Raw genomic sequence first — 25,838 nt, 5'->3', positions numbered from 1 at the left:
ACCCGCTAGTTTCGCGAAAATGTCGTCGGCGCGAGGTAACGGGTATTGGTCGGTATCAATTATTTTGTTGGTGGTGACTTTAAAATCACCACAAATTCGTACGGTGCCGTTAGGTTTCATAATTGGAACAATCGGTGTCGCAAAGTCGGCATGCGAAACAGGAGTGATACTTCCTTCGTCTTGTAAACGGCCGAGTTCCGGGCTTTGTGAAAACGAGGCAACGACGCATCTTTGCGAAAGAGGAATTTGACCTTGATATCCTTGATATGACCATTGCCCGGCTCAAAAGGACCCTTATGACGTAGGAGTACAGCAGCCAATTTGTCCTGGGATGAGCGAAGGTGAAAAATATTGTCATTGGTACGAGACAACATGCGGAATGGTGAAAAGATCCAACTTCGACCTATAAGGTTAGTTCCTGGGCCACGGAAAAAATAGATTGGCAAGTTCAATGTGATGTCGTTGTGCGTCACTGTGACGACAGCCTTTCCTTTGATACTGACCACGTGTCCAGAAAAAGATTTAAACGCCACATCAGCTGGTTGCAAAGGCGTTTGCAATGTAAACGGGTCTCGAGTTCATCAGAGACTAAGGTGTGCCCAGACCCGGTGTCCATTTCGAAAGTGATCGGTACGTTGTTGACTCGACATGTGACAGTTAGTGGAGGTGGGTAAGAAACAGAAGACTTTACATGGAATATATCGTATTCGGGGTGGTGCACGGTGGAGATACTGTTGGCGGTGGTGTCTGACCTGTCTTCTTGGGAATCAGCTATGTGATTGGTATTGGAGGTGAAATTGTGTGTGTTGGAAGAGCCACGGTAGTTACTGGTCTAGTCATTGGAAACCCTAGTGATTGGACGCCGAAAGCTTGTATCTTGAGTATGGCTACCACCTCTACTAGAGCCATGTAAGAAGGCATTTCGCGGATTAGGCATGGGAGATTGTTTTTTATTGTTCGCGGCACGTTTGCGGCACGCCCGAGCAATGTCTCCTTTGATATTGCAGTAAAAGCACGTGTCATTCAGAAATGGGCAATCATAAGCGGCGTATCGGTTGTCATTGCAACGGTTGCATAGTCTGTTGTAATGAGTCACGGCCTTGCAAAGAGCTAGGAGTGGATCTGGAACGTGAGTTAGTTGCACTAGAATTCAATCGTGAGTTATTCTGAGGGCTCTATTGTGATATTTTGTTAATCGTGGGATCGTCTGATTAGTGTTTGCGTATCTCTTCAGATTCTCTGTCTACAATTTCGACCGATTGAGCGAGGGTGATGCATTGTTGCAAATCTAAAGCACGCTCTGATAACAATTTCTTCTGAATAGCATCATTGTTAATACCCAAGACAATATGATCCCTGATCATAGATTCCAATGTGGCCCAAAAATTGCAAAACTCAGCTCTTCGTCGTAGTTCAGAAACGAAAATAGCAACAGACTCACCCGATTTGCGCTCGTGTGTGTAGAATTTACAACGGGCAGCAACTTCATGAGTTATTGGTTCAAAATGTGCTGTTAAAGAAGCCACCAGTTGATCGAAAGTTTTATCCGTTGGTTTCTCAGGAGCGATGAGGCTGCGTAAAAGAGAATATGTCTTGGTGCCTAGTACTGTCAACAAAATAGCACGTTTCTTGTCTTGCATGGCTGTAATGGCATTCTGGTTGGTGACAGCATTTGCGGAATTTATTACTGCAGCAGGCACTGTAATATCGTGAGCCAGAAAAAATTGCTCCAATCTTTCGGCATATATAGACCACGGTTCAGATTCTTCATCGAAAGGAGAAAATTGTGCGTATATGGAAGACATGTCCAACGTTGTAAGCCTTGGCCGATAGTGTAAAAGGAAGAAATCGGGCCAAACGTAGCAATAAAAGTTCGTAATTATTAGAAATACTTCGCTATATCTCCGTCGCCAATTGTTAGGTCTTGTGAATATAAAACAATAACTAGTTTGTTGGTGAATAAAACTTTTATTATCACAGATCTTTGGGTCCTTTCCCTCCAAGAGTGACGTATCTTAAGCCCCCTCGCGTGTAATCTGTACATCGAAAAAGGCGCGCCAAATACCAAATCAAATAAAGCAATTATGCCCTTGATAATTGTTCACGACCTAACAGTTCATAACCAGGGCAAACAGGTATCAGAAGATTCGGACACCGATGCCGAAGCAACCAGAGACAGGCCAGACAGAGCTGCCGATGCAATTGGAGAGAGGCTAGCCACAGCCGCAAACACACCTAGAGGCAGGCCAGTTACAGCCGCCGATGCAATTGGAGAGAGGCTAGCCACAGCTGCAAACGCACCCGGAGGCAGGCCAATCACAGCCGCTGCCTTGTCACAAGTCGAGACTACCAAATCTGTGGAAGTACCAGACCGCTGTTTTGAAAAGGACGGTCCTGTACTCAGAGATCGTTCAAAGTTGAAAAAACCTGTTCTTTGCAATAGCTGTCCCCCGGCTAACAAGGCTTTCTTGGTCTGCGACGTCCTACCACAGACAGCGGCAGAAGCATGTTCCAGTACAGGTTCCGTCAAATGGAAGGAGGCAATGTCTGAAGACCTGGCCACCATGAAAGAACACAGGGTTTTCGACCTGGTTGATCTTCCCAATGGTCGAAAGGTGGTTGGAAATCGTTGGGTGTTTCGTACGAAGAATGACGCAGATGGCACGATCACGAAGCACAAGTCTCGGTTAGTAGCAAAGGGTTACACGCAACGTGAAGGAGTCGACTACGATGAGACATTTTCTCCAGTCGCACGCTTTGAGACGCTCAGGATATTCCTGAATATCGTGGCCCAGAAAAAACTTCGACTAAAGCAGTTTGATGTTAAGACTGCATTTCTATACGGTTACCTGTCCGAAGAAATTTACATGCGGCAACCAGAAGGTTTTGATGACGGCAGCAATCGAGTCTGGAAGCTTAGAAAAAGCCTTTACGGTCTGAAGCACTCACCACGCTGTTGGAACGAGCGGATCGACAAAGGTATACAGATTTTGGATTCAAGCCATCAGATGGAGACCGATGCCTGTACGTTCTCTCAACCGAAAATTAATTCTTAATCTTCGTACTTTACGTCGACGACGGGCTAATCGCAGGGAATAATGATGAAGCTGTTGAAGATTTTCTTCGTCATTTCAGTGAAGAATTTTAGACTACGACGGTTCAAGATTCAACATATCTTGGTCTGAAGATTGACTACACAGCAGACGGCTCTATTTTTCAGCATCAGAGCGCTTACGTGGATAACATTCTGGAAAGATTCAACATGGTCGATTGCAAACCAGTCAAGACACCCGCCTGCGCCACAGAATCTTGCGAAGAAAGTCAAAAAGAGTTCGAGTCTATGACCATTCACAGCTATTGGAAGTCTTCGATACGCAACTATGGGTACACGACCCGATATTGAGTTCGCAGTTAATCGCGCGTCTCAAGCGATGGCCAGGGCTTCAACCACTGATTAGCACGCAGTCAAACGTATCTTCCGTTACCTGAGAGGAACAACGTCAATGGGGCTGCTGTTCAATGCTGATAACTCTTCGACGATCACACCTTTCAGCGACGCAGACTATGCAGGGTGCGGAAAAACAAGACGATCAACGTCCGGCATTGTATGTTTCCTGGGATCAACGCCAGTCATTTGGGCGAGCCGCAAGCAACAGTCTGTTGCTCTTTCTACCACAGAAGCAAAGTTGGTAGCAGCTACAGAAGCCGCCAAAGACACTATCTGGGTCAAGAGAATCCTCTCTGATATACAAGTGGATCAAGAAACCGATGTACCAGTACTTCGAATCGACAACGCCAGGACCATCAAGCTGATCCGAAATCCAGAGTTCCACCGTCGAATGAAGCACATCAGCATCGTACTACGTGCGAGAGCTGGTCGAAGAAGGCATCATTGATGTCATGTACGTTCCCAGTGAAGAGCAGTTGGCAGACATCTTCACCAAGCCACTCGGAAACGAAGTCTTCACCTACTTACGTTAGAAAGTAAATCTCCATTCGTTCGAAAAAGTCTTCATCGAGGGCGAGTGTTGGAAAAAACGACTGTAGACTTTTTAATGTTTCCCGCCTGGTTTTTACTACGCGTTTTTAACGAAACCTTTTTTAACTGATAACGCATAGTTTTTTTAAACAATGTATATATACCTAGCTCTCACTCAGTTAATCACCCACTCTAACCATGTTGTGTGCATAATGTATTCTTAGTTAAATATGTTATTTTAAATAAACCAGGTGTGTCTAAAGGTTTAAGTCGCCATAGAGAGACCGGAGAGCCCGTATTGGGGGAGTACTATTTTCTATTCCAGAATGCGTACTGCGTAGTCTTAATCTTCCTATAGGTTCTTGATGCATGCCATAAAAATTGCATATTTCTATATTTTAACCCTATAAAAGTCCTTTAAATTGTCTTAAATTGGTAAAATTTAAATCCGAAAACCAGGACCTGCATTTTACTGTTTATGTAGTAGTTGTTGAAATAATGGAAACTTTTCACCTGTAGAGAGAACGTTGTGTTTTTGCTCAGCCTTAATGTATCAAAAAGCTACCTGGTTTAAGGAAACACCTAGTTGTTGCCTACCTTACCGTTGAAAAGTTACCATTATTTCAACTATATAAACAGTAACTTGCAGGTCCTGGATCTCGGAAACCTTACTTCTTGGCGATTTCCGGGCAACGCGATCCCCCACGCGAACGACTTTTTAACTTGCGCCTTGACGGGGGTAGAGTAATATATCCAGTAAGCGTAATATTATATTATTAAAACAAGTTCGTATCCGAATCCACGTGGCCACAGGCCATCGCTGACTCTAAATTTATTACTTTCACATTTTTGGCGGAGTTTCCCATCTCTATAAGCGCAGCGACTCCAAGAATTTTACGAACTTTTAGCATCAAAGGCCGAGCTGGACGCCAATTCGCCTTGAACCTTCAGCCAATGAGAGGCCGTAGAGTGGTTCCGCCAAGGAGGATAGCAATCCTCCTTGGATCCGCTATAGCGGGAGATAGGTGAAGTCATTCTCTCTGGTGACATTAAATTCTTGGCCGAACCACCCTTTGAGCTATGATTAGCTGAGATCTGGCTATCGTCTGCCACGGCGTTTGGCCCATTTGCCAGTTACACGGCAGCATTCTAGTTACCTATGAGATTTTTATGGGAATCGTTATCAGTTTTATTTTTATTTTCGCAAAAAAAAAATCAGAAATGTAAAATTAACTTTTAGTATTACTTCTTAGCGATTTTCATGAAGATGTTTTATTGAAGCTTCAATAAAATATCTTCAAGGAAATTTCCAAGAAGTAATAATCCCGTGAGTCAGGTAATGTAAGTTACTGTATATATAGTACTTGTTGAAGTAATGGAAACTTTTCACTTGTATGGTATGTAACATCAATCCATACCTCTACTTATCCAGGCAGATTTTGGTATCGATGTGGCCAAAGATAATTTAAACTCGTACCCTAGATTCGAATACTGAGAGCTTTCCCATTGACGGTTTTGTTACGAAGCGTTTACCCTTTTCCGACACGTGACCTCAGAAAAATCGGGATCCATCGGTTGCGGTAAGACGCAAACCATGGAGCGAATTTTTTCTGAGTACCCGCGGGTAGTGGGTAAACGCTATCGACCACGCACGAGAGAGTGATTTCGAATCTAGGGTACGAGTTTAAATTATCTTTGAATGGCTGACTGTTTTTTTTGACGTCACTAATGAATTTCCAGCGGCTTTCTTCAAATTCCACTATAATTCACCTAGGCCTTGGCCAATTATTGAAATTAACAAAAAAGTACTTGTACATGCGAAATATATATATTGATAATTTACTTGCCTTTGATATTAGTTTCCCATGATTAAACTTATTTTCGACATGTCATTTCAATTTCAATTAATTTTTAACTTTTAGAGCACTAAACGAAGAATTTCTCAAATCTTGGCCGCAATTAGAGTCCCAGCTGAAGAGTCACGTGACCTGACGGTGACAATTACTTACAGGGACTCCAAAGATCGGTGGCAAAAAAAGAAAAGAAAATTTAGCATGCTTTTCATCCCCCCCTCCCACCCCTCAGAGTCAACCGTAAATTTCGCACTTTACTGACTTTACACACATTTTGCCACCGAACTTTGGAGCCCCTTTAATTTTTGATTTCACCGACGATATTGCTACTGTCGAAAAAACCCCTGTTTGCTAGCTACCACGTCCCCGTTAAGCCCTCGTAAAATCTTGAATCTAGAGTATTATATATTTCCTATATCTATGGGTAAGCCTGTCTCTAATAAGTAGTAACTTGTTAGGTAATGCGGGCTAAATTCGTTGAAATCTGGTGTTAGGGAAATGGAAACGACCCCGATGAATGATGAACGAATAACGCTTTTCAATAATTATTTATATGGGTGCCTACATTATTTATAAAGAAGGCCTGAACATTTAAGAAAAGGAACTTCCAAGGTACGACAGAGATGGCGATCCTTTCGTCATCCGCTAAACAAAAAGCACGGTCAAACCTACACCTTCTAATTGACGCGCTTCTCGCCATTCGAAGGAGCGTTCTAGATTTTTATTGGTGTCATGCGTAAAATTTAATAGATCATTGGCTGCGTTCAGTTGGAGTAATCGGAACTGCAGCGGTATCTGAACTGTTGCATATCGTTGGCAACGTTACGTCAAGAGCTACTGAAAGTTTTCGGTACTCACGCAATCGGTTCGACCCCATTACTTTCATTAACGTTGTGACGTCACACTCCAAATGAACCGGCTCCTCGAGCAGGTTGAAATGCTTTCAATCGATCGGAAATAGGAAAAATCGTTAAGTAAGAAACCGTTTGATAGATTTTAAAATGTTGCATTTTTTACTGAACGCAGTCCTAGCCGGAGCAGTTTTAGAAATTGGAACCGCTTAAATGTACTCCCTATGGATGAGGAAAATATTTCATCGGAAGCTGACAACACTGACAATCTGATATCAGTTTCTCGTCTTCCGGAAGTTCTTCTCTGTTAAAGAATCGTCGGACGGCATAATCGGCGTTTGAGTAAGTATTATTAATTTATCCGTTTAATCTTAAAAAATTGCTTGAACATAATTAGGCAATTTAAATTATATCAAGCTTAGTTGTTTTTGATGTACGTATTAGCATTTATTTATTTGTTTCGATTGTTTAATTCTAATTTTTTTCCGTATTTTTGCTTAACACTTGGCCGACACATATTCACGTGTACACAATGTTCAGAAATATATTAATCAAAAAATTTGTATTGATCCCATTGAACTATTTAAATTATATCTAGTGTAACAAATTGTAGGTTTTAAACTCGCTTAAGCTTCTTGTAAAATTCTGTTGCGGTGTTTGAACACGCTACACACTGCAGCTATAGTGTTATTATCATAAAATGAAAAAATGGTCTTAAAATAACACATGGTATTTGCTTTATAGCTGAAATGAAAAAGGCCGTTTTTGGTCTGAAGTGAAGGATAGTCTTCTTACAATACATTTTTGCTAAGTTTATTGTAATTTTTCTCAATTTTAGCCTTTGAAACATGGGACGTGTAATTAGATCCCAGAGGAAAGGTGCTGGGAGTGTGTTTAAATCTCACAACAAACATCGTAAAGGAGCACCAAAATTCAGAGCCGTTGATTTTGCAGAACGCCATGGATACATTAAAGGAATTATAAAGGTAAATACCATTATCAATTGCTATCATTTATTTTAGCAATTTACCATAGGTAATGTTTAAATATATATTGAGCTTTCATTTAATTTGTTTTCTGAATCTAGGAAATAATTCATGATCCAGGTAGGGGAGCACCATTGGCGATTGTTGTCTTTAGGGATCCATACCGTTACAAACAAAAGAAAGAATTATTCCTGGCTGCTGAAGGAATGTACACTGGGCAATTTGTTTACTGTGGAAGAAAAGGTATTAGTTTATTGTACCAAGTGTAATAATTTAGGTTCATTAAATGTTTTTTGGATGGCTGACATTTAGCTTTAACTATTGTGACACATTTTACTTATGGAATTTATATAATGGACATTTGGTACGTTATGTTTGTCTAGGGGTTTGATTAATTAGAAATAAAGGGTCAACATTAAATATAAAATAAAGAGGTTGAACGTAATTACTTAAAGAAAAAGTCAAGGTTCGGTAAAACTTGGGTCTATTTGAAAGATCATGTCTAAATATACTCAAAAATATCAGTCTTAAAATTGTATCTTTTTTAATGACGAGAAATTAATTTTTAAACGACTGAAATCTATCTAAAACATCACCGCGAAAGAAAATGGCAGATCGCTTGGCGGGTAAATTTGACTCGTTTAAAAATTAATTTATCGTTATTAAAAAAAGATAAAATTTTACGACTGATATTTTTGAGTATATTTAAACATGATCTTTCAAATAGATCTAAGTTTTACCCAACCTGGACTTTTCCTTTAAGAAATTGAAATCATTTTAATAGATCAATAAAACATAGTTAATTGGTATACCATAAAATACAGTGTTATAAAAATGCAATACTAATATCTACAAGAGGGAGTTTGGTTTTGCTCTGGTCTACCCAATAGTTTTATATATGATAAAAGTTATGTATATCTTATGACGGTTGATTTCTTTACGGAGTCTGTGATCTTGAAGAACTTTGTGCAAGGATGAGAATCTTGAATTACTCGGTGCCCGAACAATAGCTTGCTCGTAGCCGAAACTTTGCGGAGATGGTCATCATGACCAGCGGCGACGTTTATTATTTAAAAGCTCTTAAAAAATTAGGTTCTGTTACAGCGCGTTTCTTTTGGCGGTATGGTCATCGGGAGCAGGTAGACTTCCACGAGCGATGTTCAAGAGAGAGCGACTCAGATATTTTTAGAACACGTGTCAGGTTTATTTATGGACTATGGGCTACGAGGTCCACGGGGAAAGTGCAAGGGGTGAAGTTTCTGGAAGAGATAAAACTGGTGCGAACTGGTTCCAAGGTGAGCGTGTGGAAAATGACCAGAGCATGGGTAATATTTGTAAATTATTGTTATTATGATATAAATGCAATGCCTAATCAAATTTAACATTTCCAATAATATAATTATCAAATATTTATTTTTAGCTACACTTCAAATTGGAAATGTCCTTCCTGTTGGAACAATGCCTGAAGGTACCATCATTTGCAATGTTGAAGAAAAAGCTGGGGATCGTGGTCGGTTAGCTCGTACATCTGGGAACTTTGCTACGGTTATCAGTCATAACCCAGAAACGAAAAAAAGTAGGATTAAGTTGCCTTCTGGTTCCAAGAAAGTAATTCCATCTGCTAACCGCGCCATGGTTGGTAAGTGTTATTTTTTTTGGTTCATATCTTGTTTTTTTCTTCAGCTACCCAAAATAAATAAATCTTTAATTTCAATTGATTTTTGTTAAGTTTAATTTAGTAATAAACAGTTAGAGCCCATGATGGAAAATGTGTAGGAGCATAGATGGTACGTTGGGAATTTAACCTTTTTTAAAGGTTGCTTAAATTATGTATTGGAGTTCAGAAAAATTTCAAAAGGAAAACAATCAATGATCAGTACTAAAAATTCAGAATTAGATGTTATGACTTCCATTTTTTAGAGCTAATGCAAATTTTGTTACCATTTTTGATTGATAATGCAAATATAGTTACCAACTATATAGGCACCATTTATTATGATCCTATGTTTTGTGAAATAAACCTTAATTGAAAAATTACTGGTTGGAAATATGGAATTATCACTTGGTATATGTATTCCTTAATCCCAGACTGATTTTCTCTTGCCATGTTCCTGACCCCAACTCAAATATCACCCCAATGACCCTTAGAATATGTTAAGAACTTCTTGTATATCTGTTGAAAACAAGGCACATTTTTCAATCCCAATATATATATATATATATATATATATATATATCATATACCCAGAAACACAATAAAGGTGATTTTTTCATCTTTAGGAATTATATCTGGAGGAGGAAGGATAGACAAACCTATTCTTAAGGCTGGACGAGCTTTCCACAAGTATAAGGCAAAACGAAACTCATGGCCTAAAGTTAGAGGTGTAGCCATGAACGTAAGTTGTCTTTTTATTCGCTAGGTAAAATTACGATATTAACAAGTAAATGGTTAAAAAAAATTCCAGCCTGTGGAGCATCCCCATGGTGGTGGTAATCACCAGCACATCGGTAAAGCTTCTACTGTTAGGAGAGACGCATCTGCCGGTAGAAAGGTAAACTGTTTAATTTTACTCTCAGAATTATACTTATAATGCAGTGATGTTATATCTGACTTCTAATTTGTGGTGATGATATCAGAGGCTGTTTCTGATGATAATTTAATTCACCAAATGGCTTATAAGTCTTAAAAAGTTAACTAATGGTAATTATTCATCACAGGTTGGTCTTATTGCTGCGAGACGTACTGGTCGTATTCGTGGTGGTAAAACATCTGTTGGTGGTAAAGAAACGTAAAAAGTAAATGTATGAAACCAATAAAAGACGTTGTAATTATGACTTGTTGGTTGTTTTGGAATTTAGTTGTTGTACAAGGATAAATCAGTCTTTATCAAGACATGGGCAAATGTCAATAAATATCAAGATTCACTAATTCTACTCTGATAGTTAAGCAATTAGAAAAAATATTGTTAGAAATTCTTTACACCATCTGCAATCAGTATCCTAAAGTTTTTCTGGTGCACACAATATTTTATTTCATTGTTGTTAGCAGCCATAGTACCAGTCGATATTGTCGCGCGAGTAAACGAGCAGTCCATAAAAACCCTAAAAACATTTATTTGGAGAAACTTATTTTACAGAATATATTTACAAGGCAAGGTTAACGCGATGTAAATGTTGACAGGACGAGCGGGTCTACAGACGAATTCTTGCTGCATAAAGTTTGCAAACTTGGCCTACATAAATGAAATCTCACGGCACGGAGCTTTTTCAGCTTTAAGGTCACCGCGAGAAAACTTACCAGCCTGAGGTAAGCTTAGCAGCTTCACCGCCCAGGGTACTAAACCTTTAGCGTGCTGAACTTTTCAGTCTTTAGTTCTGAACCTAGAAGCTACCTCTGTAGAGCGAGGCGGAGGGAATCAATTTGGGCCGTCAAAACAGGGCCTTTTATACCCAGGGGCCGAACAGGGGAAGTTAGGGAACCCTGAGCTTGCGGTGTGAGTCCGTCCTATGCTTTTTCCGAGCTCGCTCTGCCCAGGACTAAAATATCAATTTAGTTTTCCCTCCAAATGTGAAGAAAGCAAAGTGACCATTTTCGGTTTAATTAAAACAACACTGCTATCTCTTGGCATGGCAGTGCTGGTTCTCCACACCGAAAATGGCAGAGGCTTGCTTTTCAACCGTTATTTTGAATTATCAAGACTATTGAAAAGACCATTAAGGATCATGAATGAATAATCAAACTTTTATTAACTCATTAGTTTTCTTGATTTGAAGAGGTTTACAAATAAATATTAAGAGGACCCAGATGAGCTTCCTATAGTTAATTAGTGATTTAGATCAAAAAGCTTAAGTTTGACATAAAAAATTTCTTTTCTACAATTTTTTATTAAAATTTACTTGACATATCCTTGGTTTGCATTGCCTGAATAATAACAGTAAAAGGCTTTTAATGAAAATCTCTCAGAGATATAAATTAAAATTAACTAAAAATAAACCTTTTGACAGAGGGTCTGGAATATTTAAGTTAAAAATTGACATGAGTTTAACAATAAACTAAATAATTCAGTAGGCATAGTCATAAGAAAACTTTGTAATCTTAGTGCTTATATAGATTTGCTTTAATTCAGGGGGTAGTCTTGGTTTTCTTACTGGTTCACTTTGCTCACTCCTATTCTTTCATGAGTTTAACAATAAACTAAATAATTCAGTAGGCATAGTCATAAGAAAACTTTGTAATCTTAGTGCTTATATAGATTTGCTTTAATTCAGGGGGTAGTCTTGGTTTTCTTACTGGTTCACTTTGCTCACTCCTATTCTTTCCAACCAACCGGCAGGGGCCAGTGAATAAAATAAGAGGTAATTGGATGCTAATAGCTAATTGGATTTTTATCACCGGGTATTGACGGAAAACTAACCCGCAGGGGCCAGAGTCAACTAATAGCGAATGTATTTTTCTCACTGGGTATTGACGGGAAACCCACCCGCAGGGGCCAGTGAGTTAAGTATTTTTATCACTGGGTATTGACGGGAAACTAACATTCAGGAGCCAGTGAGTAAAATAAGAGATAATTGGATTTTTCTCAACGGGTATTGACGGGAAACCAACATTCGGGAGCTAGGGAGTTAACTAATAGCTAATTGAATTTTGCTCACTTGGTTTTGACGGGAAACCAACTTACAGGGACCAGTGAGTCAACTAATAGAGAATTGGATTTTTCTCACAGGGCTTTGAGGCGAAATAAACAAATAGGGGCCGTTATTTTTCACACCGAATTGGATTTTTCTCACCAGGCATTGACGAGAGGTCTACTACAAAGCTTCTTCTCGGAAAATTCTAGGCACGCCCATTAGTTAAAATAATACCATGTATCTATTAAGCCCCATGAATATTCAACTAGAATACTCTAGGTCGTATAGAATGAATGAATTAATCATTATTCCCCCCCCCCCAACTTGGATTGGATTAATTTTAAATATTTACAAATAGTAATATTTTAAAAATACACATTAAAACTAACGAACAATATTTACAAAAATTTAATTTAGATATTAAAAGTTAGTTTGTGTTTGTCCACTCACCACGCTTTAAGAATTGACTTGGTATCGTTGAGGTAGGCCGTCGTCCTATCGTCGTCTAGGGCTAGTCGACTGGAGAGAGGAACCGTCGAGGGAATTTTAGCGCGGATATTGGAGAACCGTGGATATTCCATTAATATGTGCGCTATTGTTTCTTGATCTTTGCAAGACGGGCAAACACCTTTGAATTTCTGTTCGCCGTTTGAAGCAAGCCTGTCCTCGCCTGGAAAAGCAGCTGACTTGCAAGGCCATTTTGATAGACGCATTCGAAGAAGGGACGAGCTTTGGAGCCGTAAAGCTCCAAGCTAGGATGTTTAGTTACTTCATTTTCCCATTTCTTTCGCGTAACCTCCAAAACACCCTTCTCAACGATGGAGTGTCATTCTGACTGAGTTTGCAGACGACCTGTGAGTTGCCACTCCATACTGGCCATCAGTGCCGTTTTAACTAAATTTGGGCCCCAAGGCAGACTTGTGGTGTGGGCCACGGTGGGCCCTCCTTATACCAGAGTTACAGACTTTACTCGTTGAAATGGTAAAATGCACACTCAATCTTGGATCTAGTAGTTTTGAAAACCATTTTTTCTTAAAGATTTGTGGTGCGGGCCCTTAGGCAGCTGCCTCGCTCACCTGTGCCTTGAAACGGCATTGCTGGCCATCGATAAAGGATAGATTTTTATACTACGAGGAGTTTAATCCAGGCGGAAATAATTAAATACTCGCTTGGGAATTCGGTCGGGATCCATGTTCATTAACCTTCCTAGGTAGTTCAGTTTACTTTTGGCTTCCCAATCTTGGAAGGAAGATAGCAAGTTCACCCTTAATGGCCCCTTTGACGTTAAAAAGTTCCTTGCAACTACAGGCTGTGTTTGTTCAAATTTCCGAATTGTCGGTTCCTTGAAACTTAGGACGTCGTTTACATATGTCAGTCCCGGTACGGCGATCCTCTTCCAGAGAGTGCGAGAGCTGGAAACTACATTACACGAATGGAACCCTTAGTGTCGTGCAAGACCAGACACTCGTCCCGCTTTCGCCAACAGCGACTGTTCGTGAGATGCTAAGTAATCTATTTATGTGAATTTCCATATAAAGTCGGGAAAGGCACTAAGACACGGCAATGGGCCGATGGGAATCCAATTTTGTTGGATTTTTAACTCCGCCTTTTAAAAGGAGTCTGATCTCCGTCCAGGCCCAGAACTCGGGAACGTCATTCGTGGTTATGACTTTATTGAATAAATCAAGTAGGACTAGCCGGGCTTCTACGTCGAGAGCTCGGATCAGCTCATTGGTTATGGCATCTTCACCAGCCGCTTTCCCGGTCTTTAATTTAATGGACTCATTCAGCTCTTGTAGACTTATGGGGGATAATAGGCCCTCAACTTCATCTTCCGTAAAGTCAGAATCAATCGCGTTGAATCTGCCGGTGAGACTAGCTTTTCATGAACTAACACTGTAATGAACTCTTCTACGTAGCGATTATTACAATAAATTACATAGATTTTTAAATAAGAGACGCCTGAGTTTGGTTAAACAACATAAATTACTATTTATTAGAACTCACTAGTTTACTCAACGATCCTTTCTTACGCTTAATTGTTCCGCCGCTTGTCTCATACCTTCCCTTCTCTAGTCTCGTCTTCATCTATATCTATTTCTCCTGCACCTCTGGTATTTAACCACTAGAGGTGTTGGAGTTTGCCCCCTCCTGGGGCGCCCTCTATGGCGGTCCTTACAACTCCCCCCGCTTACTTAAGAAAGGATCGTCTGTGATTACAAAATTGATAATGATAAATATAAACATTTCTAGTATTTGAAATGATACAAAATAATAAAAAGTTCAATTAATTTAGGCTTTGGTTTTCACTTTATCGTTGTAAATGTCTTATTTCTTGATACGGTCGTGGCATCTCCCTTTCAGTTAAGTATGGTAACTGGTGGCTGTGGCGTTGTTGTTGTGATCTTGATACTCGCCTCTCAGCTCGACAGTCCTTTACGAGATGGTTGTGACCACACCTATAGCATTGGACCACTGGGTGTCTTCTTCTAGTAGGTGGTTGGCTAGGTGCTCGCAATGGGACTTCACGTCGTGGGGCTGGTCGGTTGACAGAATAGCGTTTCGTCTGTTGGGCAGCTGGCTTCTTTACGTAGCTGATATGACGATTATAGCCTGCGGGCTTAATGTCAAAATTCCCATTAAAACGTACCACTGGTTCGTTGGACACGGTACAAACTGTTTTCAGACTCGTAGACTCATTATTAGAGGAATATTCTGCTGGCTCCACCTGGTAATCAAACGAAAACATTAGTTCATACTCGGTTGCTGGGTCGATTAATATCTCATTGTCCCTTACGACTGTTGGAGCTCCCATCTTCTTAATTAATTTATGTTATCCATACCGGACCGCTACTCTAGTGGTGGCAATTACTCCGGTTACCCCATATTGCTTTTGGAAACGTTCCTCGTCTACTTCTTCTTCATCCTGAGGACTCCTTTTCATCATATGGTAGGTTTCTTTTGAAATAATGGGAAACGGCAGATCCTTTCGGTATTCTCCGACCACAGTACATTCCTCTTCTCCTATGAAGAAGGTAGGGGAGTCCATCTGAAATATTTTGACTATTAATAATTAGCGGGCACTTCTCAACCATTCCTGATCAGGTGTTGCTCCAGGAACTGGTTCGGGACTAAAGTTAAACATCACTATATTCAAACCTTGGACTGACCCTAAATCGACTAGGGGGTCCCACATTCTCTCCAATTCTTTGCTGGATATTATTTGTTTTTTGAACGGGACAGGTGAATAGTAGTAAACGTCCCCAATTCGGCCTTTCTTACCGCCTTGTGGCTGCTTCTTCCGAATCACTATTTCTCTTATCCAGCCTTGGTTTAGAGGTTCTAAATATGGTGACGGTTGCTCGATTTCCTCTATCAATGGCTCAGTTTCGTTAGGTTCATCTATGTTATCCAGTGATTCTTCCGAGTTGATCAACTCTGCGTTACATATGATTATGTTACCAGGACTTATACTGTCTTCTCCGTCAGGCTCTGGCTCTATCAAGCTAGTCTCAGCCTCGGGTTCTGCTACCTGTTCACTACTCGTACTAGGCGTTGATATCACAGTTTCAGTGGGCGGAGTGTCAACTTCAGGTTCTTCATTGATATCAGCATTTTGAACTTCATCAAACTGACTCCCATCATCCTGTTCCATGTAAAACTTTAATTGGTTAATATGCCATTTCCCAGTTAGTTTACCAGTTTTGAGGTCCTTGAGCTCATAAGTTACAGGACTGATCTTTTGTACTACCTGTAACGGTCCTTCCCATTTTGGCATCAGTTTGGCCATAATACCTTTGGCTGCGTTGGACAACTTATGGTTTCTCTTCCATACTAGCTGTCCCTCTTCTAACTCAGCTGCACTGTACCGTTGGTCGTAATAGTACTTCTGTTTTTCCTGTGCTATACGAGAGTACCTGTGTGCTTCTTCTAGGGCGTTCTGTAGCTCTGTGAGTGGCCGTTTCTCATAATCTTGTAACACAGAAAGGTCAACTTCGTCAGCTACTTATCGAATATTTTCTACGTCCCAAGGTAGACATACTTCTCGACCATAAGTGAGGAAAAACGGAGAATTATTAGTGTTTGCATGGTGGGCTGAATTGATTGCTAGCTGATGTAATTCTAAACCAAGATCCCATTTATTGTGGGCGTTGCCAACATAAATACTTAGTTGCTCTCCCAACACTCGGTTTACTCTTTCGCTGAGGTTGGTCTGTGGATGGTACGGAGTAGTAAAGGTGGGATTGATTTTCATCATACGGCACATTTCTTTCCATACTGCAGAGGTGAGCTGCGTGCCATTGTCTGAAAGTACCCGCTCAGGACAGCCATGTCGCGAGACATATTTTAAAAATGCATTGGCCACTGTATGGGCTGTTATGTTGCGAATAGCAAAAAGCTCTACATACTTGGTGAAGTAGTCAACAATTACGACTATGTATCTGTTCTGGCGTTGAGTTGGTAACAATGGTCCCATCATGTCTATACCGACCAATTGTCCAGGTCCATCTGTAGAGGTGTTAGTAATCATTTTACCAATAGGCTTAGTATTACTTGCCTTGTATTGATGACATATAACGCAATTCTTGAGGTGTTGATATATAATCTTCCGAAAGCCAGGGTAGAAATATTTCTTAGTGACTTTTAACTCCGTAACCCTTCTTCCTCGATGTCCAGAGGTGGGATGATTATGGTACATATCTATGAGACGTTGATGTATAGTTTTCGGTGCCACAACTCGAGCGGGTCTGAAAGTAGTAGCTTTCCTGAAGATTATACCATTTCGCAACTCGTATAGATCATGTTCTGTGCCCTTCAACAGAAGGTCCAGAATTCCGGTCCACTCTTCGTCAACTTCTTGTGTCTGTTTGACATCTTGAAGTGTTACAGGTTCAAGCATTTGATCACCAGCAGCTAAATAAATTGTCATTAAACTTTTCAACGGAATGGCCTTGTCTACACCTAGGTCTTCAACAGAGCGAGATAGCGCGTTCGCTACTCGGTTACTTTTACCCGGTTTGTAAATGACATTAAAGCTATATTCTTGAAGTTGAATAGCCCATCAGACCAACTTACTTTTTGGCTTTTTCTGGTTAAACAGCCATGTTAAGGCTTGGTGGTCTGTGACCACAGTGAAATGTTGACCATGCAGATGATAGCGGAACTTTTCAATTGCATATACGATTGCTAGGCATTCTTTCTCTGGGATTGCATAGTTCCTCTCAGCTCCTCTAAAAGCTCGGCTGGTATAGGCTAGTGGCACCTCGACCCCATCTTGTATCTGTGAGAGCATAGCACCGATGGCGTGGTCGCTTGCATCTGTAGTGTCGATGAACGGGTACTCTGGGTTGGGTATATGTAAGATAACCGCTTTTGCAATGAGCTCTTTAATCTTTACGAATGCCGTATTTTCTATCTCAGTCCACCTCCACTTTGCCCCTTTCTTCTTCAGTCGCTGCAGTGGTGCTACAACTTCTGCAAAATCTGGTACGAAACGTATATGATAAGTTACCATACCCAGGAATGTAGCTAATTCCACTTGAGTCTTAGGGATTTTGTACTCCCGAATGGCTTGAACTTTAGCGTGATCAATGCTTAGTCCTTCGGTGTTGACAACATGTCCCAAGACCTTGACTTCTGAACAGGCAAAGGCGCACTTTGATATTTTCAAAGTTAAGCCGGCTTTCTGCAACTGTGATAGTACGTATCGAAGTGCTTTTATATGATCGGCCCAAGTGCGGCTGGCGATTATAATGTCATCTAAATACCAGGCCACCCCCAGATGCTTGCCGTCTTTAAGTACTCGGTCCATCAACCGCTGGAAGGTTGACGGTTTCGTTTTTAACCCAAAGGGCATATACTTAAAATGGTACTTGCCACTTTCCACTATAAATCCGGTATACTTTTCGCTGTCCGGGTCCATGGCGACCTCCCAGAATCCAGCTCTTAAGTCCAGCTTCGTGATGTATTTTGGCTGTTGGATAGAATCTAGTATATCATTAATTCGTGGATAGGGGTAAGGATCGTCTTCGATTTCATCGTTAAGTCTTCTATAATCAACAATAAACCTTCTTCCTCCATCCTTCTTTCCAATAACTCTGACGGGACAGGTATACGGAGTGTCAGATGGTACTATGACTCCGTCCCTTAACATCGACTGGACCTCCTCCTCTACAACAGCATTTTCTTGTCTTGTAAATCATCTTGGCTTACTCTGGACCACCTTGGCTCCAGGTTTGAGTTTAATTTTATGGTACACCCAATCAGTTTGGCCAACACGATCTGTTACCACTGTAGGAAATTCTTTAATTAATTCAACCAATTCACCTTGCTGTTTCTTAGTGGTGTTTTCTCCGCTTATGGCTTTATCCACATCGGCCATAACATGGTCTGGTATAACTTCTTCTTTCCCCCTTTGTTCACTGTCGATGCGATGTAACTGTGTTGAATTATTGCCCCAAGTAAGCTTGTACTGATTGAAATTGATAACTGCACCTATACGAGTCATTTAATCTGTTCCCAAGACTACGGGACAAGGCAACGACCCTACAACATTAAAGTGCAAACAACCTGTAGAGTGACCATTAATAGATGTCTGTAGTGGTACTGTTCCAAATATCGGTATAGTTTCTCCACTTGCTTGAAAATATATCTGGTTAGACTTTTTTAATAATTTGATTAGTCCTAAAGATGTTAAAAACGTTTTAGTTAAAAAGCTTGCTTCGGCACCAGTATCCACACATGCCAGTTGGGTAGTGTTATTCATAGTAAAATAGATGCCGTAGGCTTGGCGTAAGTTAATATTTAAAACTGCAGGTTTAGTTAAATTCGGAGGCCGAGTCCCTGCCTTGCTCAGTCTCGACTTTCGTTTTCCTTCCTCGAGGTGTCTTCGTGGTTTATGTTGTTGGTGGTGTGGCGAGGCTGGCCCCGACGCTGTCCTCCTCGAGATCTTCCATAATTCGAACTGGTTTGCTGGACTGGACTATAATTTAATCGAGGTTGATTAAATTGAACTGGGGTTTGGGTAGCATTCTGTCCGAACATCTGTTCCATCTCGGTAACCTTTACTCGAAAACTTTCAAGATCGTGGCAGTTGTATCTACTTAAGTGTGGAGTGTAAATCGGCAGAACGTTTTTAATCATATACTTCACCAGTTTTTCTTTTGACAACGGCTGTAGCAACGACAGGTTCTGTTGTTGTATCCGAGTTATGTAAGCTCCCACAGACTCCTGGTCTCCTTGTTTAGACAACTCAATCTCGGCCTTGATTCGATGTTCTCGCTCTGCGGTCAGATAGTGTCGTTCGAACGCCTGCACAAAGCCTGACCAGCTCCAACCCAGTGGTTCGGTCTCCAGTTCATAACCTTCATACCAGACACGGGCTTCACCTCTGAAAACACTGCGGGATATAGCAGCTATGCCTTGCATATTTAATTGATTAGCTTCAGCATACAGTTTTAATTCTCGTAAGAAACTACGTGGGTTTTCCTTACCACCAGAAAATGTAGGAATATTTAGTTTTCTGAATAAAGTTAAATCAAAACCACTTCTGCATAGTAAAAATTAAAAGAACATTTTATTTAAAATGCTGGTCACGACTAGTTTCGCTTACCGTTCGGTAGCATCATCAGGTGTGTCATAGTGTCATGCTACCGAACGGTAAGCGAAACTAGTCGTGACCAGCATTTTAAATAAAATGTTCTTTTAATTTTTACTATGCAAAAGTGGTTTTGATTTTACTTTATTCAGTATTTTAATGCATAGGGTTAGTTACACTATATTTATTTATATTTAGTTTTACCTTACCCAAATTAGGGAAATGCACCCTATTGTTGTTACTCGGCTCAGGTCCCATACTCAACCCAAAGGATAAACGGTACGGATCGTCAATATTACCCATATCCGGAAAATGTACTGTCCGTCGTGGCGTTGGAAGTTCGGTTGAGTTCAATCCATTCATTGGTCTCGTACCATTGTTAGGTGGGAGTCCAACTCCAGAAGAAACATGGTTCAGTAACTCAGTCATACTGGTTTGTAATGCAACCATCTGTTGTCGTAGTTGTGATAGTTCTCTGCTTTCCGGCGATCTATTTGCATCGTCCACAGTAGTAGTTGTTGTCTCTGCAGAGCTCTGGTCCTGTGTGCTAGTGGTCGGAATTGGTGGTGGTTGTGGTTGCTCAGGCTCAATAGTATTACCCCAATCTAGGAGATTTCGTCCCAACTTATATCCAAAGTCTTCTGCTTGTTGGCCATACTTTAGACCTATTCTACTTAAAAAGGTTAAGATTCTCCACACTCCTATTAACACGCAGGAGATAAAAATAGGTATTAACATCCACAGCGATTTTGCCCCTCTTATTATATAAGAACTAGGCCACTTCCATAGCCATAGCCAAAAGAATGCGTAGATTAATCCCCAGCAAATCAAAAGGTAAAGGCCAAGGGCCAAATAAAGTCCCCATGCTACACTACGGTACAGCCAGCAAATCAATTCCCAGCTATCAGTAACATAGTTTTTTAGCTGAACCAGCACGATGTATATTATATTATTCAACTGCTCCACAGATTCCATATCGTCCCAGATATATTTTATATCCGAATTATTATTAATATAAACAATAGTTAAAGTATTAAAAGTTATTAAGATTAATTTAATTAGTTAAAATAAATGCAAGACGAGCTTACGATTTGGTTAACCGTTCTTCAAAATGAGAGGGAAAGTCGTAGCGTGATATACGGGACTGAATGCTTCCACCAAAATGGCGATGCGGCTGTTGTTTTGTACAAAGAGCTTCTTTCCCATCTAGATTGGTGCAGGAAAGTCACGTGCTCGTATTTTGGTGCGAAACACGGCAGCGTAAAAACAATATGGCGCTTAAAGGTACAGATCGTATTTTACGTTGTTTAATTCTTTTTTCGAAACTCTGAGTGGTGAGTTTTCTACTCCGCAAAATAATACTGATATTTTTTACAAAGGCATCCCCCCATGGGCCACCATTATGTAATGAACTCTCTTCTACGTAGCGAGTATTACAATAAATTACTTAGATTTTTAAATATAAGAGACGCCTGAGTTTGGTTGAACAACATAAATTACTATTTATTAGAACTCCCTAGTTTACTTAACGATCCTTTCTTACGCTTAATTGTTCCGCCGCTTGTCTTATACCTTCCCTTCTCTAGTCTCGTCTTCATCTATATCTATTTCTCCTGCACCTCTGGTATTTAACCACTAGAGGTGTTGGAGTTCAGTTCAGTTCAGTTCAGTTCAGTTCAGTTCACTTTTCCACTCCGAATTTGGTCCCTTTTAAATCAGGGAGGCTCACTTAAACTTTCGGATAAGGGGCGCAGTGGGGGGACATGGTGTGTGTCACCACGTTGGTCTTTTTGTAGGTTTGCGGAGCGACCACCACCAGTCCAAGAGGTGTTTGGTGGCCTCCGTCGTCTCTGTTTTTTGTTTGTCTTCAGTTAGTCCAAGCCATCGGAGATAATCCGGGGATGATGGGGCTACTACCATAGGCATTTGCTCGGACTCGCGTATTAAAAGTCGCTCCGGGGTCAACGCCGGGTTTCTTCCAAGATGTGAGCCCCGGTTTCTGACGGGGCAGCGCAGAGTTTGCATGTTGGTGCGATTTGTGCGGCGGCTCCATTGCGTTCGGTGGGCGGGCCTATCGATATAGTCGTATACCGCACGTATCTGGCGATCCGGGGGAGCCTGTAGGCATGCTCCGAGGAAATTCATCTTCGCTCGGGCTTCCCGTGCCTCGAAAGTGGACCAGCCAATCTCCCCTTCTATGGCCGCGTTAGCCGTGATGGCGTTGCCTCCCAGGGACACCTTGCCAACTTCCCTTTGCCTTCGCTCGAGGATCTTCCAAGTTGTGGCATTTAGACACAAACTTTCCGTGGCAAACGTCAGGGCGGGGACGGCGACGGACTTCCACAGGGCGCGGCCCACCTCGTATCTGTCGTAAGACGCACGGCTCGTCGAGGAGATTGAACCTTTCAACCTATTCGCCTTCGTAATACGGGCCGCATTCGTAGCGTCGAGGTAGTCCTCGCGGGTGGATACTATTACCCCCAGGTATTTCGTCTCGTCTACCTCCGGGAGCGCCTGGCCATCTAGGTAGAACACCGTTGCCGGGAGATCTTCCGGTAGAAGGGCTTTTGGTGTAAAGTTCATTATTACCGACTTAGCGGGGCAGAATCGCATTGCTTTTCCTTTGGCGAACGTCCCAGCCGTATCGAGTAGCACCTGGAGATCTTTCGCTGAGTCGGCGATGAGGTCGATATCGTCGGCAAAGAAAGATCCCGGTATTGTCCTGTCTGACCTATCTGCCGATGGCCATCGCAGGTGGAAACCCACCCCAGTACTACGTAGACGGTCTTCCAGCTCTTCCAGGACCAGTGCAAACAGAAGGGGCGATAGGGGGCATCCTTGTTTGACCCCAACCCTCACTGGGATCGCTTTGGTGGTGATATCCTCCCATTGTAGAAATACAGTCGCCTCGTTGTAAATGGCCTGGAAGTGGTCTATAACCGTCTCCGGAATGCTCACTCGTCGCATTGCGTCCCAGAGCACCGGGTACTGGATACTATCATAAGCGGCTTTGAGGTCGAGGAACGCAACATACATCTCTCGGTTTTCCAACTTCGCGGTCTCTATGAGGTTGGTTAGGACGAACACATTATCCGCAAGTGATCGACGAGGGCGAAACCCATTCTGCATGTCTCCCATCACTCCCCGGGACTCCAACCAGGGGACCAGGCGATTAAGCCAAAGTGTGACATACAGTTTGTACACATTGCTCGCTACCGTTATCGGCCGGTGCGCGTCAACTGCTTCCGGGTCTTTGCCCTTTCCTTTGAAAATGAGACGGACCCGCGACTTCTTCCACTGGTTCGGGACATCGTTTGAAGTACGAATATCGTTGAATAGACTCAGTAAGTCTGCCCGAGCTGTTGGTCCCAAGGCCTTCAGAAATTCGTTGGGAATATCGTCCGGGCCGACAGATTTTTCAGTCTTAAGAGCTTTAATAGCCGTGTCTAGTTCGTTCGCCGCGAACGGCATGAGTAGTTCATGATTGTCCCCCAGAGGTATTGGTGGTCTAGGAGCATTGTGGAAGGTAGGAATTAGACTGAGCCAGCCTTCTTGGTTGCGGGAGAAGTTGTCCGCTATGTCGCTGTGATTCTTTCTTTCTGACCGTCGGCGCTTTTTAATCCTTCCGGCTTTGGTTTGCCGTGTCCGCCCTTGGACCGTTTGAAGAATCTCCAGAACTTTTTCGCCGCGTGACGGCCAGCAGTATGGATGGCATGGGCGGTCTTGCTGTTCATTGAGCGGTCCTTACAACACCATTTTCCGTTCTTCGATCCTGCTGCATGTAGAGCTCCATGTAATTTGAAATATCTTAACTTTTCCGAGGGTATTACCGTTTTCATCCCTTAAGCTGACTGTTCCCACCAAGTACTTGTCTCCAGAAATACCTCCCCGCCAACTTTCCGTCGTCTTTTATGCCATTTTCAGTCCATTGATAAATGGTCTTGATTTTGATCGTAACCAAACTTTTGACCGTCTGTTGCGCTTTCTGGTATTTATCCTTGAGAATGATTATTGTCGATGGCGATTCATTTTGGTAGCGAGCTTTCCTAAGGGCCCTATTCACGAATTTGCGAGACTGGATTGCGTCTTTAACCACAATTATTGGGTTCGCTTCTGACGATCTATCACGTATTTCCAATATTTTCTACCACCGAGTCGTGCTTAAATTTCGTTTAACCTGAGCGGAATAAGCCGTCAGTTGCTGTTCATCCGCTTGACGCCAGATTCTCAAGGCGAGTGGCGGAGCCTTATAATAATGTCAACCACTGTGACGCTACACCACTGCTTAAAACAACAGAAAGAAGTTATAAATATTTAGAATTTTTAATTAAATGAATTAAGGCCGCTTTTAAGATTAATATCTTTTACAATATATTAAATAAATACATTTCTTAAAGTATTTAATATTTATAAATACAATTTTCAACAAGTATATTCCTTACACACTTAAAATATCTCACTTGATTTGCTGTCAGAGTAAAACTAACTAGTTTTATTTAAAATTAAAATTAAGAAATGGAGTAATATTCTTATCTAAAATACATTTACTAGATTTGATATAATTAGCAAGGCTAATACCCAAGGCACAACCTTAGGCCTAAGTCATCAAGCGACTTTTAAAGCCATAAATTCAGGAGGCCGGGTTAAAACGCGTAGGAATGTTGGTAATTTTTGAGTTGCCTTAAGCATACATTAACATGCAGCATCTATAGTAGATGTACTGCAGTACGTATTTTCTAGAGCCAGTTAGAAGTGTCCTTTTTTCCTATCACTAGGAACAGTAGAGGGTAGCTAATCAATTTTTCCCTGATATTTTATAACAATGAAGAACAACCTGCGCATAATATTAAATTTTGTAACCGTGCCTTTACATTTTTCTGACAGGTTCCCGAGGTGTAGGTTACGTTGATGTAGAAGAGTCTTTAACAATCAACTACTTCGATCTTCACGATTGCCCAGTTCCAGAATATGCGCGTTGAAGCCTCCAAAAATTGTAATGGGAGCTTTTCCGTCCGGGATGAGCTCAGAGATATCAGAAGTCAAGCAGCGACCGATTTTTTTATTTTACTCAGCCTTCTCATTATTCGTGGCCCTATATATTACCGCAATTAGAACCGTCGTTTTACCGAATGAGACTTGCAACCAACAGTGTTCTGTGCAATCAAGAATTGGTAGACAAGAAACACTTGGAGCACAAATCACTCTAATTCCACCTCCGGTTTTCTCCAACGATGTCCTGTTTACGCTATGCCAATTGAACCCTTCTTGTAAGGCAGGGAAAGCTTCACCCCGTAAATGAGTCTCCGCGACGCAGAATATTGCAATGTTATTTTTAATAATTATTTCTGATAATTCCTCCCACGACTCTCGCTTTTTACTTTGAACGTACATATTCAGAAAACCAATTTTAAACGACCCCATTCCTTTACTACTTCCTCACTTCTTTTTTTGTTGTACTTCCCATTTGAACTTCACTGGGAACTACCCGCGTGGGTAGTTTCCCAATTTCTAACATGACCGTTCGAGCTCATCACGGGTTAAATACTCCGCTGTCTTAACCAGTTGCTCAAATTCTGGTAAATCTTTTGAGATTTTTAGTGTAGGCTTGTAACCGATATGGATCCAGTAGACCTGGGATCGAGCTTAAATTATTTACTACGTACTACGTAATGACTAAAAGACAAGAAAGACTAGAAAAAAGGTGTTTTACTGTTCATCGTTTAACATCGATACATTACAACATTCTAAGGCCTATTTAATAATAATAATAATAATAATAATAAAAATTCTTTTATTGGGTTTCACCTTCAGGACATGCCTGATTTACAAGGAGGCCCGTAACATAAAGTATAAAATAGTTTCTATATTTAATTAAGAGTTAATTTAAATAGAAATCATTTGTCTTTTAAAATATGTAGACGCAAATGGTGTTTAAATTCACTT

The 25,838-nt window shown here is 41.2% G+C and overlaps 4 protein-coding genes across 5 annotated transcripts; 2 read left to right on the top strand and 2 right to left on the bottom strand.

Annotated features, from left to right (window-relative positions):
- Positions 1-1,211: 1,211 nt before the first annotated feature.
- On the bottom strand, positions 1,212-1,805 carry LOC149937493 (uncharacterized). The gene has a single exon (XM_090153793.1). The coding sequence runs from the start codon at positions 1,803-1,805 to the stop codon at positions 1,212-1,214; it is 594 nt and encodes a 197-aa protein (XP_090009919.1).
- Positions 1,806-3,503: 1,698 nt separating this feature from the next.
- Positions 3,504-3,896, top strand: LOC149937492 (uncharacterized). The gene has a single exon (XM_090153792.1). The coding sequence runs from the start codon at positions 3,504-3,506 to the stop codon at positions 3,894-3,896; it is 393 nt and encodes a 130-aa protein (XP_090009918.1).
- A 3,019-nt stretch (positions 3,897-6,915) lies between these two features.
- On the top strand, positions 6,916-10,504 carry RpL8 (ribosomal protein L8). 2 transcript variants are annotated; one of them, XM_090181623.1, is made up of 7 exons: positions 6,916-7,025; positions 7,522-7,669; positions 7,771-7,912; positions 9,090-9,308; positions 9,950-10,065; positions 10,135-10,221; positions 10,388-10,504. In XM_090181623.1, exons 2-7 carry the CDS (start codon positions 7,532-7,534, stop codon positions 10,460-10,462), a joined length of 777 nt encoding a protein of 258 aa, XP_090037749.1. In that variant the 5' UTR covers positions 6,916-7,025; positions 7,522-7,531; the 3' UTR covers positions 10,463-10,504. The 2 variants fall into 2 exon arrangements, with proteins under 2 accessions (XP_090037749.1, XP_090037750.1); XM_090181624.1 differs by lacking the exon at positions 6,916-7,025 and adding an exon at positions 7,095-7,116.
- A 3,761-nt stretch (positions 10,505-14,265) lies between these two features.
- On the bottom strand, positions 14,266-17,144 carry LOC149937490 (uncharacterized). The gene is made up of 2 exons (XM_090153064.1): positions 15,096-17,144; positions 14,266-15,026 (listed from the first exon to the last, which is right to left on the bottom strand). Exon 1 carries the CDS (start codon positions 16,086-16,088, stop codon positions 15,372-15,374), a length of 717 nt encoding a protein of 238 aa, XP_090009190.1. The 5' UTR covers positions 16,089-17,144; the 3' UTR covers positions 14,266-15,026; positions 15,096-15,371.
- Positions 17,145-25,838: the final 8,694 nt, after the last annotated feature.

Source organism: Leiobunum rupestre, chromosome 7, assembly GCF_980474605.1.
Source record: "Leiobunum rupestre chromosome 7, qqLeiRupe1.1.hap1, whole genome shotgun sequence".
In the NCBI taxonomy this organism is placed as follows: domain Eukaryota; kingdom Metazoa; phylum Arthropoda; class Arachnida; order Opiliones; family Sclerosomatidae; genus Leiobunum; species Leiobunum rupestre.
Note: the sequence above shows the minus strand (reverse complement) of the source record. Positions and strands in the feature narration are given on the sequence as shown.